Raw genomic sequence first — 16,954 nt, 5'->3', positions numbered from 1 at the left:
CGCCGCATTGCGCGCTTTCGGATGCACTTCTCTGCGGGCCGTCTGGAACGCTCTTGCTTTCGATATTAGGAAGCCGTTGGGAGCTATGCACTTTTAAATCATCTAGATTGAAAACGCATTGCTTGAAAGCTGCTTTTTGTGTTTAGTTTGGTTGTTCCTCACCTCCGATTAGCACGGTTGGCTACGTACTGTGCGAAAGAAGCTCAACCTGCATGCGTACACTCCTCAAAGGAAGATGTAACCCAAAAATAGATGCCTCACGTGTGTTAGAAAACGTGCCTGCTCAAATGACCGTACGATACGTGCCTCTGTACAAATCGCCTCGTGCGATCCCATTAGATCTCGAGCTAAGTGGTGTTGAGCTTGGATAGTGCTTGAGCCGGTGCTGTTGGCTGTGGTGCTACTTGGTAGGCAGCAGAGGGCAGTGCAGCAAATTCTGTTTGTACACTACTTCTCCGCTCCCGCATTGATGCTATCCCCTGCCATAGCCAACCCACACTGACCAGTGTGGTGAAGTCTGGTCAAAATAACTCCCGTGACCTGCACAGCGTGGCCCTTATCTGCCACAGTTGATTGACAAGGATTCTACGGGTATATAATACCATCTGTTTTGGGCTGTGTATTCCATGTAACAACCATCTGTGCTCTTCCGTTGTATAGATGTTGCGTGACTTGGCATTAGGCGCTCGCGTATGTGGAATGATGCTAACATTGCAGGTTGTCTCCGCTCGTTTCTCTGCAGGAATATGACGAGTTGGCCGAGTCGCAAATCAAGTTGGAAGAGAAGCTGCAGGAGTTGGAGGCAAACCCACCAAGGTAGTGTAATTTCAGGGCCCAAGGTCAACATTTACCAAAAGCGAAAATCTCTTCTGTCTCTACACATAAATAAAATGTCCATCAGTCTTGTGTCTTTTCAAACCAATATTAATAAGCAGCATTTGTCCGGTCTACAGTTTTGCATGAGTTTTGCTTTCTTGATTGTACAAATGCTGTTTTATAACATTGGTATGGAAAGCCAACAGGCTGATGGACTAAAACATTTATTGTATTTGTGCAGCGACAGAGCAGAAATTTGCTCACATGCGCTATTACCCATATTTCTTCGCAACACACGGTATTAACAAAAAGGGCCTGCTTGCTAAACGAGCTCCGAGCGATGCTTTTTGTGGCCATTGCGTAATAGTTCCAGCTAGTTGTAATCAGTATGCGTATGATGGGTCTAAGTTTGTGTCTCCGCAGCGACGTGTACTTGTCTTCACGGGACCGTCAGATTCTGGACTGGCACTTCGCTAACTTGGAATTTGCGAATGCGACCCCACTGTCTACGCTGTCTCTGAAGCACTGGGACCAGGTAAGTGACATCATCGTCCTCATCATCATCGTCATCATCATCATCACCTATGCCTGTCAACCCTGTCCATCTTTGTCCTTTGCAGTCTTTGTCAGGCTCTGTGTGCCCATTTATTAGTCCAAGCTATCAAATTTGCCATCCAATTGATCTTGGGTTGTCCCCTTATTGCTTTGTTATTTCTATCATGTTCTGTAAGGTACTATTGGATAAGTCCCCATTTTCTTGTCAATTGTCCAAACATTTGCAATTTGTACGTAGACAATAATTCATTGATTCAAATGGAACTTAGCTTCACAGTGCATGAATACATGTATGCATGTAAACATAATTAATATATGTTCTATCAATCTTGATTTGAAGCTTTCGTGACTGCAGGAATCCATACTCTTTGGTTCTTTCGGTGAAGCCACATGGGTAGGAAAAGTAAAAATAATAGATCACGACGTTTTGATCGCAACGCAAGCAATCATCATCAGGCGATTGCTTGCATTGCGATCGAAACGTCGTGATCTATTATTTTTTCTACCTACGTGACTTTACCGAAAGAACCAAAGCTATTCTCTATCCTTTTCCCCTATTGTGCCCTGACGTGTAAATGCACTTTCGGTGCGTTTGTACGGCGCGTTGAGATGCCGTGGCATTTTAAGCGGCAAACAAGTAAAAAATGCTCGTGCTTTAATTGTTAAAGGAAGATCCGCGTCTATAATTTCAGGACGATGATTTTGAGTTCTCTGGGAGCCACCTGACGGTGCGGAATGGCTACTCGTGCGTCCCGGTGGCGCTGGCCGAGGGACTTGACATCAAACTGAACACCGCCGTGCGCCAAGTCAAGTACACCCCGGCCGGTGAGAGCCCGCTCGCTCGCTCACGTGTTGGCTAGGAGATGTTGACTCCCGGGCCCGGTATGCAAGGAGGTCGTGGGTTCGATCCCGACCCTTGACGCCTGCTGTATATTTGGATTTTGCGTGTTCCTCCCTGTGGCTGCTTGGATTTTTCTCCGGGTCCTCTGGTTTTCCCTCCACATTTAGAATCGACGTACGTTGAGAGTATTTGGCTGCTATAAATTTGCACGTGATAAGCCACTTCTGTGAGCTATCATTTGTGGCCAGGTGGCTTCTGTAAAAGGGCTATATAGCTCAGTGGGCCTTACCTAATAAAATAAAAAGTTTAGTTAAAAATAGTTTAGCTTCACGCACTCGCTCGCTCCCACTCGATCTCACTCATCTACAAGCGCACGCGAGCCAAGCAGACTTATGCCGCAACACATTATTAAGCGACTTTTCCAATATTGTGCATCGGCGCCACGTTACAGAGGCGGGACTGACAGAGCTAACGCGTTCACGCTTTCAACCCAAGTTTCAAAGGGTTAAGAAAAAAAATGGAGGCACTGGCTTTCCGTCTGCAATGGGCGCAATGAGGTCCACTGTCATTGCCATCTCTCTCGCGGTCCTGTGATGGAACAATCAACCGGGCCACCTGAAAATGAGCCGACTTCATTGGAGGGAGGTCGTCTCGGGGCGCAAGTGCCTCCTTCGGCCACTACTCCGTTGTTATTCTCGCCCATCGTTACTCCGAGCGACATGTCCTGCCTCAAGTAAATTGTGTACAGGCACAAATAATAATAACACAGCCTTTTAATAACATGAGGCTGACGTTTTGGGCATCAGTCCTTGCTTGGGGCAACATGGCCAGCAGAGAGATTGACAGCCTTTATAGTTGGAGATTGTACTTTGGGGCCCTGAGAAAACTGGCTAAACTTTAAATAAGGTTAACATTTTGACAGTTTTGAATTTACATATGAGCAGTTTTATTTCAGTAGACCTCAAGTATCGAACGGACCGTGAGAAGGTAAGAAATATATGCATTCATTCAATTAAAAAGTTAAATGATTGTATTGTAACGTACAACCGCATCTTGATAAAAACAGAAAACAGTTACTGCCACTGACCTCATTGTTAATTACAATTAGTTCATACCTAACCAAATATCTTTAGCATATGAATCGTGATTGTGGAAACAAGCCTCCGTTATTTCAGCCTTGACTTGATGAACGTCCTTCGTTGCTTAACCTCGTGTTCAAAAGCAAAGTGTGTATGCCTGTCATCGTTTCCGAGACCCCGACACGAGCAATGAACCCTTTTGAGTTTAATTTCAGCAGCCGGTCAGGGCAACCCACATTGTCAGCGCACTTGTTTCTTGCTCATTCTTCATCTGATATTCCCTTTGACACAGCATGGACCCCCCCCCCCCCACCACTCGCCCCCCCCCCCCCCCCCCCACCACCTGCCCCCTAACGGCATGTTGCATTTGCAACGATCTGAAAATATTAATTTGAAGTGCGGTCGTTCTTGCTGTGAGCTAATATGCTGATCTCATCGTTAAAGCAAAATGAGTAATTAAGCTAGACGAGCGCGGGTGTCTGCTGACCCCTATTGTAATGCTAAGCAAATGCAGTGATGGCATTTTCATTGCTAACGCGGTAAAATTTACATTAAGTGAAGAAAAGGCTGTGAGTGGCCTCTGTGCTAATTAGCTTAGCCCCCCCCATCATTATGCTATTCAGTATTTTTTATTTTATATTCCATTGGATTAATCTTGTGAAACTTTCACTGTGACAATAGCTTGCCACTATAGCTTTGCAAGAGGACACGGCCTGCAGGTCACCTCTACCGTCATCCCACTGTAATGCAAACTCCTGGTGATTGATGCATGGGAAGAATTTGGTAGCAAAGTGGTCATTAAGCTTACTGCTAAGCTTAAGTCTACACCAAGGTGATGATCATATTCCTGCTGCTGCTGCTGCTCAGATACCAGGTGTTATCATGGGCAAAACATTCTCCAAATATAAAATAATCCATAACTAAGTTGGTGATGACATTGGGGGAGGCCTTCATCCAGCAGCTTATGATGATGAAGTTGTGGAACATGTTTCAACAATATTGAGATAACACAGCTTTGCATTTGTAGACCTTTCCCTCTTTAAATACCTTTATGGGTAATGTATAAGCAGTGCTTATATTGTGAGATTGGGCCCCTAGGTCGACTCAGCCTCAAATGAGTACCTGGTGCGGTGTTTAAAAACATCGCCACCACGGAGACAAAGGCGGTCGGGTGTGGTGTTGGCCACCCACCCCCTCGTGTGCCGTGCCGGCCTTCATCGGTGCCCACTAACAGCACTTGCCCCCGACACAGTCTGTTTAGGCTATAATGAGAATCTTTTGTGTGTGTGTGTGCGCGTGCGCGTGTACGTGTGTGTGTGTGTCCCCTGTGTGTAGGCTGCGAGGTGCTGACTCAGCACACGCGCTCCAGCTCGCAGAGCCTCATTTACAAGTGCGACGCCGTGCTGTGCACTCTGCCGCTCGGAGTGTTGAAGCAGCAGCCCCCGGCCGTGCAGTTCTTCCCCCCTCTGCCCGAGTGGAAAACCACCGCCATCCAACGCATGGGCTTCGGCAACCTCAACAAGGCACGCCGCCCCGCTCTCTTGGCCGTTGGTGTTTGCGTTGTTTGTGGCGTTGTTAGTTGTCGTTTTGATATCTATTTTTTTGGCAGGCCGGCTGAGTGGATAGTGCACATGGTGGGTCTTGTCGAGCTAGGCAGGATTTTAAACCGGGGTAAAGCTTGGATTGGCAACCATCATGCATCAAACAGTTGTTGTGGGCTGTTTTACAGGACTTGGTATTTCTGACCTGGGGCACTGTGGTGGCGAGATGTTAACTACTTTGCCTGGTATACAGGAGGTCGTGAGTTCGATTACAACCCTGATGCCTGTATATTTGGAGTGTGCGTGTTCTTCCTGTGTTCACATGGATTTTTCTCTGGTTCCTCAGGTTTTTTCCTCTACATTTTAAAACATGCGTTTACAGTGTTTAGCTGCTATAAACTTCCACATGATAAGCCACTTGGTTGAGTGAGCTATCATTTTTTGGCCAGGTTCGCGTCTGTAAAAGAGCTATGTAGCTCAGTGTGCCTTCGTAAAATAAAATAAAAACATTTTAGTATTTTGACTTGGGACAGTGCAGCATAAGCCATAGTTGAACTCTCTTATTGCTCTCTCCGTTCACCAACCTACACTAAGCAGTGGGTGACGACTTAGTTAAAAAAAAACACAGTGCAGGCTAAAGCCCTCGTCCAGTAGTGGATGACGAAAGGCATGTGCATGTAGACACATACGTAGGTAGCAGCTTCACTATTCACACTCGGCTGCCAACTTGCTTGGAATAAACCTGGGGCCCCACCTCTTGCCTCCGGTTGTTGCCCGCAGGTGGTGCTGTGTTTTGACCGCGTGTTCTGGGACCTGAACGTCAACTTGTTTGGCCACGTGGGAAGCACGACAGCCAGCCGGGGAGAGCTGTTCCTCTTCTGGAACCTTTACAAAGGTATTGTGCCTGCGAGGGGGAGGAGTGGGAGGAGGCCACTGAGTTATGTACACTGAGCACATGTGCCGTATTAGTAAGTGCCTCCGGAGAATAGAGGCGCTCGACTCGGCCTAAGGAACACAGTTGTTACGTAACCAACATCGAACCCAGACACACGCGCGCTGGCTGCCAATGTTATTTGCCAACGTTGGTATTTGTGCGCATTACTGTGAAATGTGTCCGCTAACCGCACTGCCCGAGTGTAACAAGTGAGTGTTTTAAGCGAGCACAATGCATGCCACTGTAAATAGGCATTGGACAAAGCTGTAGTGGCCTCTAGCCCCCCTCCCCCCTCGTTCCGACAGATGTTGAGCAGTTTTTTTCCCCTGAGTTGCTCTTCGATTGCCGCAATCGACGTACATTGCAAACACTTTGAAGATAATCATTCGTAAAATCATGAAGTGACTAATTACTTGGGTATAGACTTCACCGATGAGGACGTTAAATTTAGAGAGACATTATCTGATCAACTTTGGTGGTAAGGAAGAAATGCTCACAAAATGCTACGGCGGCGTTGGATGTACTTAGCCTGATATTTTTTGTGTTATCCACGCTGGGATGGTGATTGGTGATGGTGCATTCAGTTTTGTGTACACTTGTCAAAGAATTAAGCACCTTCCGTGAATCAATGGCACGCTGATTTATCATCAGTTCCATATGCCCTGATGGAATTGATGATAAATCAATGCGGCGGTGCGTGCCCAGCACTCTGCAATCAGTAACAGTAACGACGAGACCCTGACCCGTCTTTTTCTCCAACGCCCCCCCCCGCCCCCCCTCGGCCCCCCGCAGCGCCCATCCTGTTGGCGCTGGTGGCCGGGGAAGCCGCTGGCATCATGGAGAACGTGAGCGACGACGTAATCGTGGCTCGGGCGATGGCTGTGCTCAAAGGAATCTTCGGCAGCAGCGCCGTACCGCAGGTACACGCCCCGTCCGGGAGTCTAACCCAGCCCTCGGCAACGATGGGGAGAAGGGAAGGTATCGCAACGAACCCTCGTACCCAGCCTTTATTAAATATTGGGCTCATTTAGAAGTGGGGTGCCTCCCCCACCCCCTGGTATATCTGTGTCTCAGCAGGGAGCATAGACGTGTGAACGTAGCATTACAGTCTAAAGATGATTTACATCTTACTGCTGCCCTCTGCTATTCACCAGACTGCCCCGCAGTCCACATCCTGTCACACCCGTCATGCACGGTGCCCATCTTCCGAGATCTGATGAAACCCGGGCGCATTCCGGACAATTTGTTGTAAGGCTCCCTCCCAAGGATGCCCCTCCTAAAAGAAAAAAGTCTTTCACCCTCTGTCCCACGTAATTACGACTCTCCGCAGCGATGTGTCGACCTCGGCTAGACGGCGTGCATGTGTGTGACCCTGCATCCGCTTACCGTGCCGTCGATTTCCGTTGGACGCCGCAGCCGAAGGAGACTGTGGTGACGCGGTGGCGTGCGGACCCATGGGCACGCGGCTCCTACTCCTACGTGGCTGCCGGGTCCAACGGAAATGACTACGACCTCATGGCGCAACCCATCGCCCCGCCGCCCTCCCTGCCCGGCAGTCCACAGGTGAGCGTCTCTCAAGGGGGTTATGGGTGTGGGTGGGTCGGGCGGTGTCGATCGGATGTTTTGTCGAGGTCCGTTTAACCGTGACGGGCTGGTTCGTCGAGACGATGTTTTACTCTGTGGGGGTTTGATGGTCAGGTGAGAGCAGGGGCGGCTGTGGGGCCTGCATGGACTGATAGTTGTCTTTCCTGGGCATAGATCTTAAAGAAATTGAGCACACAAACCGGATGTTTTTGCATGGTCTGCTTATTGATGGAAGGGTGTGTGTCTATCAGTTAACGGCTTTCAATCTCGCTTGAAATAAGTAAATAAATGCATAATGGTGCATAGTTTAGAAATTTTACCACGAAGGCTCAGTTATCATGTCTGTCAATTAGCATAATTAAAGAATGTACTTTATATAATGAGCATGTTAGGGAAATTAGTTTTGCACAATGGAAAAATTATCGGGCAAAACACAGCTTATTTAGGGTGGCATAGAATTCAAACTATTGTTAATTTATGCTGTTGCCTCCCTCTTGCCCCCCATCCATTTAAATACATATTTTCATAGCCAGTTGCAGGGAACACCTAAGTATGTTTCCCTCCACTGCTGCTGCAATGCTTAAACACATTCCTGCGGAGGGAGCTGGTAGGAACGTTGGGTTGCTCGGTCAATGGCCAGGGTCAACGGTGGCGTGGTGTATTCCTCAAATATGCCCGACTGTGAGGGGGCGGGCACAAGCCGGCGTGAGTAGGTTAAACGTTGACAGCTCCTCCCCACCCAGCCCCACCCCTCCCACCCCCCATCCAGCCCCTCCCCACCCTCCCCCTCCCCTCTCCACCCAGCCCCTCCCATTTTTGGATGCACGACGGACGGACACAATAATCTCCTGTGGGCTGGTGGAACCAGGTGGTTCCTACCAGTATCAACGGGCAAGGGAAATGACACCTACATCGTTTATGCAACCGGCCGCTGGTTTATTATCGGGTGGATATGCAAGTTGCTGAATGTCCGGATACTGATGTTCATCATTATTTATCATTGTTTCCTAAATCAATGGACTTAACCTTCCCCTCCCTCCCTCCCTCTCGACCTTTTGTTGTGCAGCCGATACACCGGCTCTTCTTTGCTGGGGAGCACACGATCAGGAACTACCCGGCCACGGTGCACGGAGCACTGCTCAGCGGCCTGCGGGAGGCCGGTCGCATCGCCGACCAGTTCCTGGGCGCCCCTTACACTCCTCCGCGCACGCCAACCACGCAGTGACGCCCCGCCAGCGCGCACCACCACGTGTTACTTGGCCCTCGCTCGCTCGGGAAAACCGGGTCCCTATCGGCGCGACACACCGCTGACGGATTCGAGAACATGCTGGCACGTGCCACGGTTGGCAAGGGTTGAGACTCAGGTTGACGCTTAGGTTAGACAAGGAGGGCAACGGGGGAGAGGGAACAGCTGTGCTGCCTCGCGGCTTTCACCGTGCACGCTCTAAAGAGAAAATAGATGATGGAATTGTTTCGTTTTTACTACTGGGATGGTGTGGTGTTAAAGCTGCTTGTACTGCCTGCATTGTGACCCCACTCGCCCCTGCCACTTATGAGAACATGTGCGAATGCAAATTGACCCCCCCCCCCCCAAATGCCCCCGAAAAATAATGTTCTTGCCATTGCATTGTAACGTGTGGAATGCACAATGAAAATTACATGAATAAGAAAAGTGAATTATTAATGTATATTAGGTTTCTTTGCTAAGTCAAATGAAATATGCCTCACTTACAAATGTCGGGCAACCAAACACTTGGTGAACCTGCAAGGTCAAAGCAAAATATAATTTCACATTTCATATGATTGTGCATCCATGGTGTATGCGATGCTGAGCAAAATTATTTTTGACCTTTAACTTGTATGTGTGTCTGTCTTGTCCAGGAAGAGCAATGTGTTTTTTTTTACCTTTTGTATGTCAAAACTTTGAGGCGGTAGAAAGCGTTGGCCAGATGCAGTGGCGTCCTCCGGCCGTGTTTGGCCACGATCTTGGGAGACTTTTGTGGAGGTGCAGTGAATTGCCATCCAAAGTAACATTTTCGTAAGGTTCAACACACACACGGACGGACCTCAAAAACCCATGATTTGGTCCATAGCTGTCTTTACTGGGCAGGAGAACCACGACATGTAAACATTACATATGCCTTATCGTATAACATTTACATACAGACGGTCACGTATGAATGTAACGCCGCAGATTTGGGTCAACGATATCCCGGTTTGATAGCAAGGTAAAGCACAGGTGTTTGAAACGAAGACCCAAGTCGGTGGGGAAGCAGTAAAAGTTTCAATGAGTTTAGCAAACCAACAAATATCGGCTGCTTCTATACACAGAGGCAAAGATACCGAGCAAACGCCACATGTTCAAGACAATTAAATTAACATTTACTGTTGTACGAAATTCTGAGTGGACGTAAATAATTGCATTACTTGAGACCCTTGCTCTTGATCGCAAAAGAATTCTAATAAACCGCTCCAAGATAAAAGCCCATTATTTTTTTAAAGTTTCACCTTTTCATCAGTTAACTGGCAAATCCCATGTTTTTACAATAAAAAACAGTCCTCATTTGATTTGGTGAATAAGAAAACGCCTTTTGTTTAGTGAATTATAATTGGCCCTTTACCACACGACGCATGATTTTATTTTCGTCGCGATTAAGTGAGGGCAAAGTTGTAGAAATTATTCTGTGTTGCCTCGGATGTGCAAAGCTGTTTGACAAAATTTGAATCGATGGCCCGACACCCCGTCTCAGTTGCAGCTGCGTCTGGTACACTTTCATTTCAATATTGATGACAGTCTGGGGTTTTCTTGCCTTGATACAAAACATCACACTTGGCTTTGCACCATCGACCATTATTCTTTAACCAGCACACCCCTTAAAGCATTCAATGTATATATTTTTTTTGATATTGAGAGCTAACTTTTTTCATTCATTTTCAATTATCGGAGCTGGAATTTTCTGTTTCAAGTTAGAACAACCATTTTTGGCACCGACTTGTGGCAGAATTGTTGTATATATTTTATAAAATGTTAAAAGAATAAAAAAATGAAATGGAAAGTTTGTGAAGTGGTTTATATCTGGGAAACTTATCATTTAATCATGCCAGATTTCTTTTTGCCAAACAGCAAAGTTATTTGGCATCTACTGTGTCTTGGGTGGGGGGGGGACTTTATATATACACAATCTGTTCCATATTACTCTGCACCATAGCTCTGGTTCCTCGCGTTTCAATGTACCGAATCCTCGTTTTGAAACTTGTTTTCCATATTTCTCTCCAGTGCGCGCAGTCCCAGGACAAACACGGTAGATACACAAAATAAACTGGAACTGTTTGGCTTTGTAGTCATGACAAATACACAACATCTTGTCTGTACGTTGGTTAGAGAAGACTATCGTTAAACATTTTACCAAAGCTAAGTGTCTGAACATGCCACCACCCATTGCACATTTGTACATTAGAAATCTCTATGCATGATGAACTTTGCCGTTTTGTGAGTTGAGACCACATGGGTCTGGTATTACATGTGTCGTGAGAGCGTGGCCAGTGCATAACACCAGGGCCCTTCCCGTGACCTTCCAGCGAGCCTTTTGACAGTTGGCGTGGCGTCAAAGGGCACCCAATTTTGTCACAAGCGACACAGGTGAGGCCAACGCTGCTTGGTGGCCAATGGTTGTTGGCTGTCCGCCGTCGGTGTTTATATGAACAGCGCTCGCCCCACCGACCCGAAATTACGGATGATCTTTCCATGGGAACTGCAAGGTGAAGACGGGTGGTGTGGACCATGTACTCCCAGGAGAGAGAGAGATGCACTTGGTTCCGGTGGTGGGTCCACACGTTAAACAATATCGTAGCATTGCTGTCTGCATTAAATTACTTCCAAGTGTACGCAGGAATGTACTGTTTTGCCGGAGCGACTGCCCGGTGTTAACTTCGAATTTTATTTCAAGTCATTAAGTCAAAGAACGTGATGGAACTGTCGGGCGAGCCATGGTCCTGTGGATTTCATTGAGCAATTCCCTTCGTCTGGTTGACTAAAAGCAGTCAAAAATGTCATCCACTGTTCGTAAAATTTTGCTCCCCCTCGCATTTAATATCTGCTTAGCCAATCAGTAGTGACACCTTACGTACAAATATAGCCAATTGCCATTTTTGGTCGTCCTCGTTACACCTCTGTCCCTAAAAACGTTGGTCAATAATCTCGGGTGCCCGGTGGATAGTCGTCGTCATCGTCCCGCTTCGACTTGTAAGTCAGCGTCGACTAAAAATAAAAAAAACAAATACTGAATTGACAAACATTTCCACCGCTAATCTCTTGTCAACTGTAATGCCGATCTCCTTTTCCTGGGCGCATTCGGTGCATGCCGCAATCGTGCTGTTGGTGGGTGTGGCAGGCCGGGAGAATTGCCGTGGTGAGCGACAACAACAACAATAAAAGTCTCGATAGCAAAAGCGAAATGCCCTTTCAACAGCCAAGCATGTCCGTAGCTGTCAACCCCTTATCAGTGCCCTACCTTATTACACACCAATTCAGACATTATTGGGTCACCCCGTGCCCTTATACATCTCAAAGTTCATCCTACAAAGTCCCATCACAAGGGAGAAACACAAATATAGATTTATTTTTTTAAATGTGCCCGTATTAAAACGGCTGTACGCCGTATGGACCTGAAAACCCAATTCCCCTGTACAAGAACACGGGTACACCGTATGGGTTGACAGCTATGCATGCCCTCCCACCGCTCGTGGCTGTCTCAATATCTGCAGGCCCGACTGAGTGTGAAGCAGTGTAATTACATTGATTTTGTGCGTGTGTGTGTGTTGGTGCTCGCTAACAGCACTTGCCCCAACAGTCTGTTCAGGCTCCACGGGGGATCTTTGTTCTGTCTTTGTTTAGATTAAGTGTTGCCCTTCCCCCGCACCTTCCATTAGCACGTTTGGCTACGGCATGGTACATGCATGCTGAATCGGTATTCCCCCCCCCCCCCCGAGCGGGTTGTTTAAATTTCCTGCACATTTCTTTTTTCTTTAACGACGGTGACAACTGCACCTTATGGCGGGATACCGTGGTCCCGAATAAACGGAAGTCAAAATCGTAATTAATTTATTGATTTTTGGCGACTCCGTCCCACCGCGCACAACAAACGCCGCGACCCGCCTGGCGCGGATCATTCAGTTGTGTCGTGTCGTCCTAGCGCAGCAGGCGAGGACGAATACGCAGAAGAAACACAACTTTGATTAGCGCACCGTGTCGAGCTCGTCGAGAGGAATAGATCGTCGTGTCGTCCGCCTTCAACAGACATACAATGACGTCGCAACGCAGTTTATGCGAGAGCCGGGGGCTTATGGGACCCCGGGGTTCATCTGGCACGGGACACGAATCCGACTTTGGGCTCTTGGACCCTTTGAGTGTGGCCGAAGCAGAATTGGGTCGTTGCTCTGCGGCCACCACAGTTGCTTCTTTGCCATTGCTTCTCCCCTTGGGCCCCCATGACCAAACCTGTCCCATCACCACCTTCGAATTCCCTTGGTTCTGCGATCGCAATTTTTATGGCAAGCGAAGTAAGACTTAGGAGGGGTGGAAAAACTGATACTCCTGGAAACGTAGCAAGAAAACGAAGATTACACAGTACCTGGTTCTAAGTAGTTTCATTAAAATTATCGTATATATATTTATTTCATAGCCAATTTTCATTTAAAGCTTTTATAAAAAGCATTCATAATATGCAGTCAACGAATGTCTCTTGCAAGGTTTGCATTTCCCAAAATATGTAAATTGTGCTTTATAAGTAAATATCTTCCGTGAAATAATTATAATAATCCGTGATACTTGAACGTTCTTACATCCGTCAGAAGAGCAAATTGAGTAGCCGCCATTCTACACGGAAACTCTTCATCACCATCCCCACTCACACACTCACCACTCACCCCACTCACTCACCACTCACACACTCACCCACTCACTCACCAACCCCACTCACTCACACACTCACCACTCATTCACCCCACTCACTCACCACTCACCCCACTCACTCACCACTCACACACTCACCCACTCACTCACACACTCACCCACTCACTCACACACTCACCCCACTCACCAACCCCACTCACTCACACTCACCACTCACAAACTCACCCCACTCACACACTCACCCCACTCACTCCACTCACTCACCAACCCCACTCTCACTCACCACTCACACACACCCCTCTCACACACTCGCTCACACACTCACCATTCTCACTCTCACACTCCCCACTTGCACACCCACCTCTCCCACTCACCAACCCCACTCACACACTCACCCCATCGGCACATCAACTCCAGACTGACAGCATCTACACACATTGCACTTCCACACCACGCAGAGTTACGTTGCAAATAACAGCCCTTAATCCACCTCCGAATGATGGCCTCCCCATGCCATGTGGGCTGTAGCATGGGTGAGGAGGGGGGTTAATTGACCATACTTCACCACGCTGGTTCAGTACGGGTTGAGCATAAAATCACGGCGCAGCGATGGCTTTTTGCTGCACTACCCTCTGCTGCCCACCACACATCCCTGAAGCCGATGTCAACCAGCCTTTTGCACAGTGGTCACCCGTCCAAGCACTGTCCAGCGCTCAAACCAGCTTAGCTTCTGACATCGGGCACATTCTGGGCGATTTGGTCGACGGCGCAAATTGCATCGCCGTCACAATTTATAATCTGAGCCACACCGGCGCACAACTGACTTTGCCGGCAAATTACGCCGTGACGTACTCTTTTTTTTTCCCCCCAACAGACAATGACGCACTTTGGTAATTATTTCCATCCCGACAAAGAACCGGGTGGCTTCTGTGCTGGCTTTGATGTGTGGGCATGGCGAGCTGGGCTGTGGGGCTAGGCGGGTGCAGGGCCCACCGTTTTACTCGCCGCTGGAGTTTGTTAATTACAACGTTAAAATATTTCACAACGGGAGCACATTCCACTTGGGCCTCATCGCTAGGGGATTGGTCGCCCAGGATAAACGGAACTGAAGTCCGTGTGACACGCCTTCAAAGAAATAACATGCGGGGACAAGGATGGGAGATATTAACTACCTCGCCTCGTATGCAGGAGGTTGTGGGTTCGATACCGACCATGACGTCTGCTGTATATTTGGAGTTTGCAGGTCTCTCTCCCTGTGGTCGTGTGGAATTTTCTCCGGGTCCTCCAGGCCCCCCCCCCCCCCCCACCCTGTATTTAGAATCACACGTTTAGAGTATTTGGCTGCTATACATTTCCATGTGATAAGCCACTTCGTTGAGCTATAATTTGTGGCCTGGTCGCATCTGAAAAAGAGTTGGTTAGCTCATAGGGCCTTACCGGGTAAAATATTAAATAGTTTAGTTTTATTTGAGTCTATTAGGATGGTGAATTAATATGCATGATGGTGTCAGCGTGAGTATTGAATCCCTTTGAACAATGTTTTTCATAACGAACACCAAATGCACAACTTAATCTGCTCAATTCAGGATGTAAGATCAACGGATTTCTTTTTTCAGAGATGTGATTGCCCGCCATAATCGACAGACGTCATGACCACGGCACGTCAGCAAAGAATCTCTGATGAGTTAAAATTCAAAATACCACTCATAGAGTGTCGTAAAACTTAGCGAAACTAACATCGGTAAATAATCACTTTCATAACTGTATAGGCTTTTTTTTCATCTCAGGCTTCTTAAATATGTTCGCATCATCACACAAAGCGAAAGCCACCCACGATTGAAATAGCTCGCAAATACCACTCGCTCGTCACTCCAGTATATGTACACCAAATTAACCCATCTATTCTGTGCAGAACATAAAACAAAACGCAAATGTGTCCCGGCGGAACGGACTCGGCGGTCAGCGCCGGTAGTTCTCCCGCAGCCACTGCGAGACATCCACGTCCACGTTGGTGTCACCTTCCTTCCCCCCATCCTCGTTTAACGTGCGCAGGACCAAAGCCCCGTGCGCCACGGGCGGCGTTCGGCTGCCCGTGCCCTCTCCTACGCCGCCGCTTTCCCTCGCCGAGTCCTGGCCCTCGTGGGCACGGGCCTCGGGCGCCGCTGCCTCCTCCGTCGCCGCCTCTCCTCCTCCTCCTCCCACCGCCGCCGCCGCCGTCGTTGCCGCCGCCGTCCCCCCTGCGGCCACCGCGGCCGTCTCGTCGGCGAAGAGGCGCGTCGCCCCGGGGGGCAACGTGACGTCTTGTGGCCTGGGCCGCCGCGGCACCCTGAGGCCCAGCTTGCGCTTGAGCAGGTGGAACTGGTCGCGCACGAAGTAGTAGAAGTCGTACTCGTAGCCGAGCCTCTGGTACAGCACTTGCAGGGCGCGCCGCGACGGCAGCTGCTTCTTGAGGGAGCTCGTGCCGTTGCCCAGGCCGAAGTAGTCTGCGGACGGTGGTGGTGGTGGGGGGGGGGGGGACACGAAATGTCAAACGGGCGGCACGGTTATAGCAGCGGACCCGCTTGGGCATCGAGGGCACGCTCGCGCGAGGTGCTCTCGTCGCTGCACCCGGTGTAAGCAAATCGCCATCGACCACGATCAGGTCCCCCTCCCCCCCCCAAGCTGTCCCCCACCTCTCTCGATCCTGCGATGTAATTGTCCACCTAGCATCAACGCACGAGCCAATTGATCGTCTTCTCGGATGATTCACATTCTTTGGCTGCCATCGTTGCTTGACCAGTGGCCAAGCCCGCCTTCCTTAACAGTTTGAATGATGTCTAATGAACTTGTATAGGTTCTCTAAATCCACGTGTTTCCTTTTCGGTCTCTGTGTTTTTTTTTCTAAAGCATGCATCTCTCCATTGGTTTTTTGCAAACATTTCCGTTTTGTGTTTGTTCCACGCCTTTTTTGTGAACGATCGCGGTGTTTACGAGCCGTGAGTCGACAACTTGTACGACTTTAGATGAAGGGAAACGACATTTTTTTCTCCACCGCTTTGGGCACTTGGAACACTTAATCATGCACAAGCTGAAAATACTTTGCCTCCGCCATCATTAACAATTTGCCACGGTTATGAAACATCGCACGATTAATGACGGCAGAGATAAATCGAGGCATGTCCTGGAAAGGCCTGATAACCTCCAAAACCTCGTTGTCCCTGAAAGCAGGCCACGACTGAATATGCAGATTACGTTTATAAAAGAGATCAAGTGAACGATTAAGTCTGCTGCATGTGGCCATCTATGTGAAGTGGATACCACAACAGCTATCAGAAGTGGATTGCAATGTGTTCAAATTCATCGAGCATGGGTTATCCTAAAATAATAATTGCATACGTGAGTTTTCCACCTTTCTCGTGTATCAATTATTTTCAGCACGTTGTCTACGTTGCTATTCCCTCTAATCCTTACCCAGTCTATCGAAAGATCTGGAATAATAAAAAAACAAATAAACAGGATGGCAAATTCGAGAGAGGCACAACATTATGTCTAAACGCAAGTGTACGTGCCCAACCGTTTGTAATTAGTACGCGAACGTGGGACGGTGCGGTGCGCAAATGGTCAGCAGGCCAGACCTGCAATCTCAGGATCAGAATCTTTATCCATGCCGGAGAAATCCGATGAGCTATAATGCTCTTTTTTTCACAGATGTCC

General features: G+C 48.3%; 2 protein-coding genes across 5 annotated transcripts in view; one reads left to right on the top strand and one right to left on the bottom strand.

Annotated features, from left to right (window-relative positions):
- The window catches only part of KDM1A (lysine demethylase 1A), a 32,238-nt gene extending 21,832 nt beyond the window's left edge, over window positions 1-10,406 (top strand). For 3 of the 4 annotated variants that reach the window (XM_061570013.1, XM_061569995.1, XM_061570019.1), the window contains 8 exons: window positions 743-816; window positions 1,225-1,351; window positions 2,064-2,196; window positions 4,627-4,814; window positions 5,613-5,727; window positions 6,559-6,686; window positions 7,183-7,329; window positions 8,417-10,406. In XM_061570013.1, the coding sequence (XP_061425997.1) occupies window positions 743-816; window positions 1,225-1,351; window positions 2,064-2,196; window positions 4,627-4,814; window positions 5,613-5,727; window positions 6,559-6,686; window positions 7,183-7,329; window positions 8,417-8,575 (1,071 nt within the window). In that variant the 3' untranslated portion in view covers window positions 8,576-10,406. The remainder of the gene's footprint in view (window positions 1-742; window positions 817-1,224; window positions 1,352-2,063; window positions 2,197-4,626; window positions 4,815-5,612; window positions 5,728-6,558; window positions 6,687-7,182; window positions 7,330-8,416) is intronic. The other variant, XM_061570004.1, reaches the window with a different exon arrangement.
- Window positions 10,407-10,585: 179 nt separating this feature from the next.
- The window catches only part of UST (uronyl 2-sulfotransferase), a 131,972-nt gene continuing 125,603 nt past the window's right edge, over window positions 10,586-16,954 (bottom strand). The window contains exon 8 of the mRNA XM_061570029.1: window positions 10,586-15,744. Within this exon, the coding sequence (XP_061426013.1) occupies window positions 15,221-15,744 (524 nt within the window). The 3' untranslated portion in view covers window positions 10,586-15,220. The remainder of the gene's footprint in view (window positions 15,745-16,954) is intronic.

The sequence above is a fragment of the Lethenteron reissneri genome, chromosome 6, assembly GCF_015708825.2.
Source record: "Lethenteron reissneri isolate LAM-NWPU_2019-01 chromosome 6, ASM1570882v1, whole genome shotgun sequence".
Classification (NCBI taxonomy): Eukaryota; Metazoa; Chordata; class Hyperoartia; order Petromyzontiformes; family Petromyzontidae; genus Lethenteron; species Lethenteron reissneri.
The sequence above is the reverse complement of the archived record's forward strand: the minus strand, read 5'-3'. Positions and strand labels throughout refer to the sequence as shown.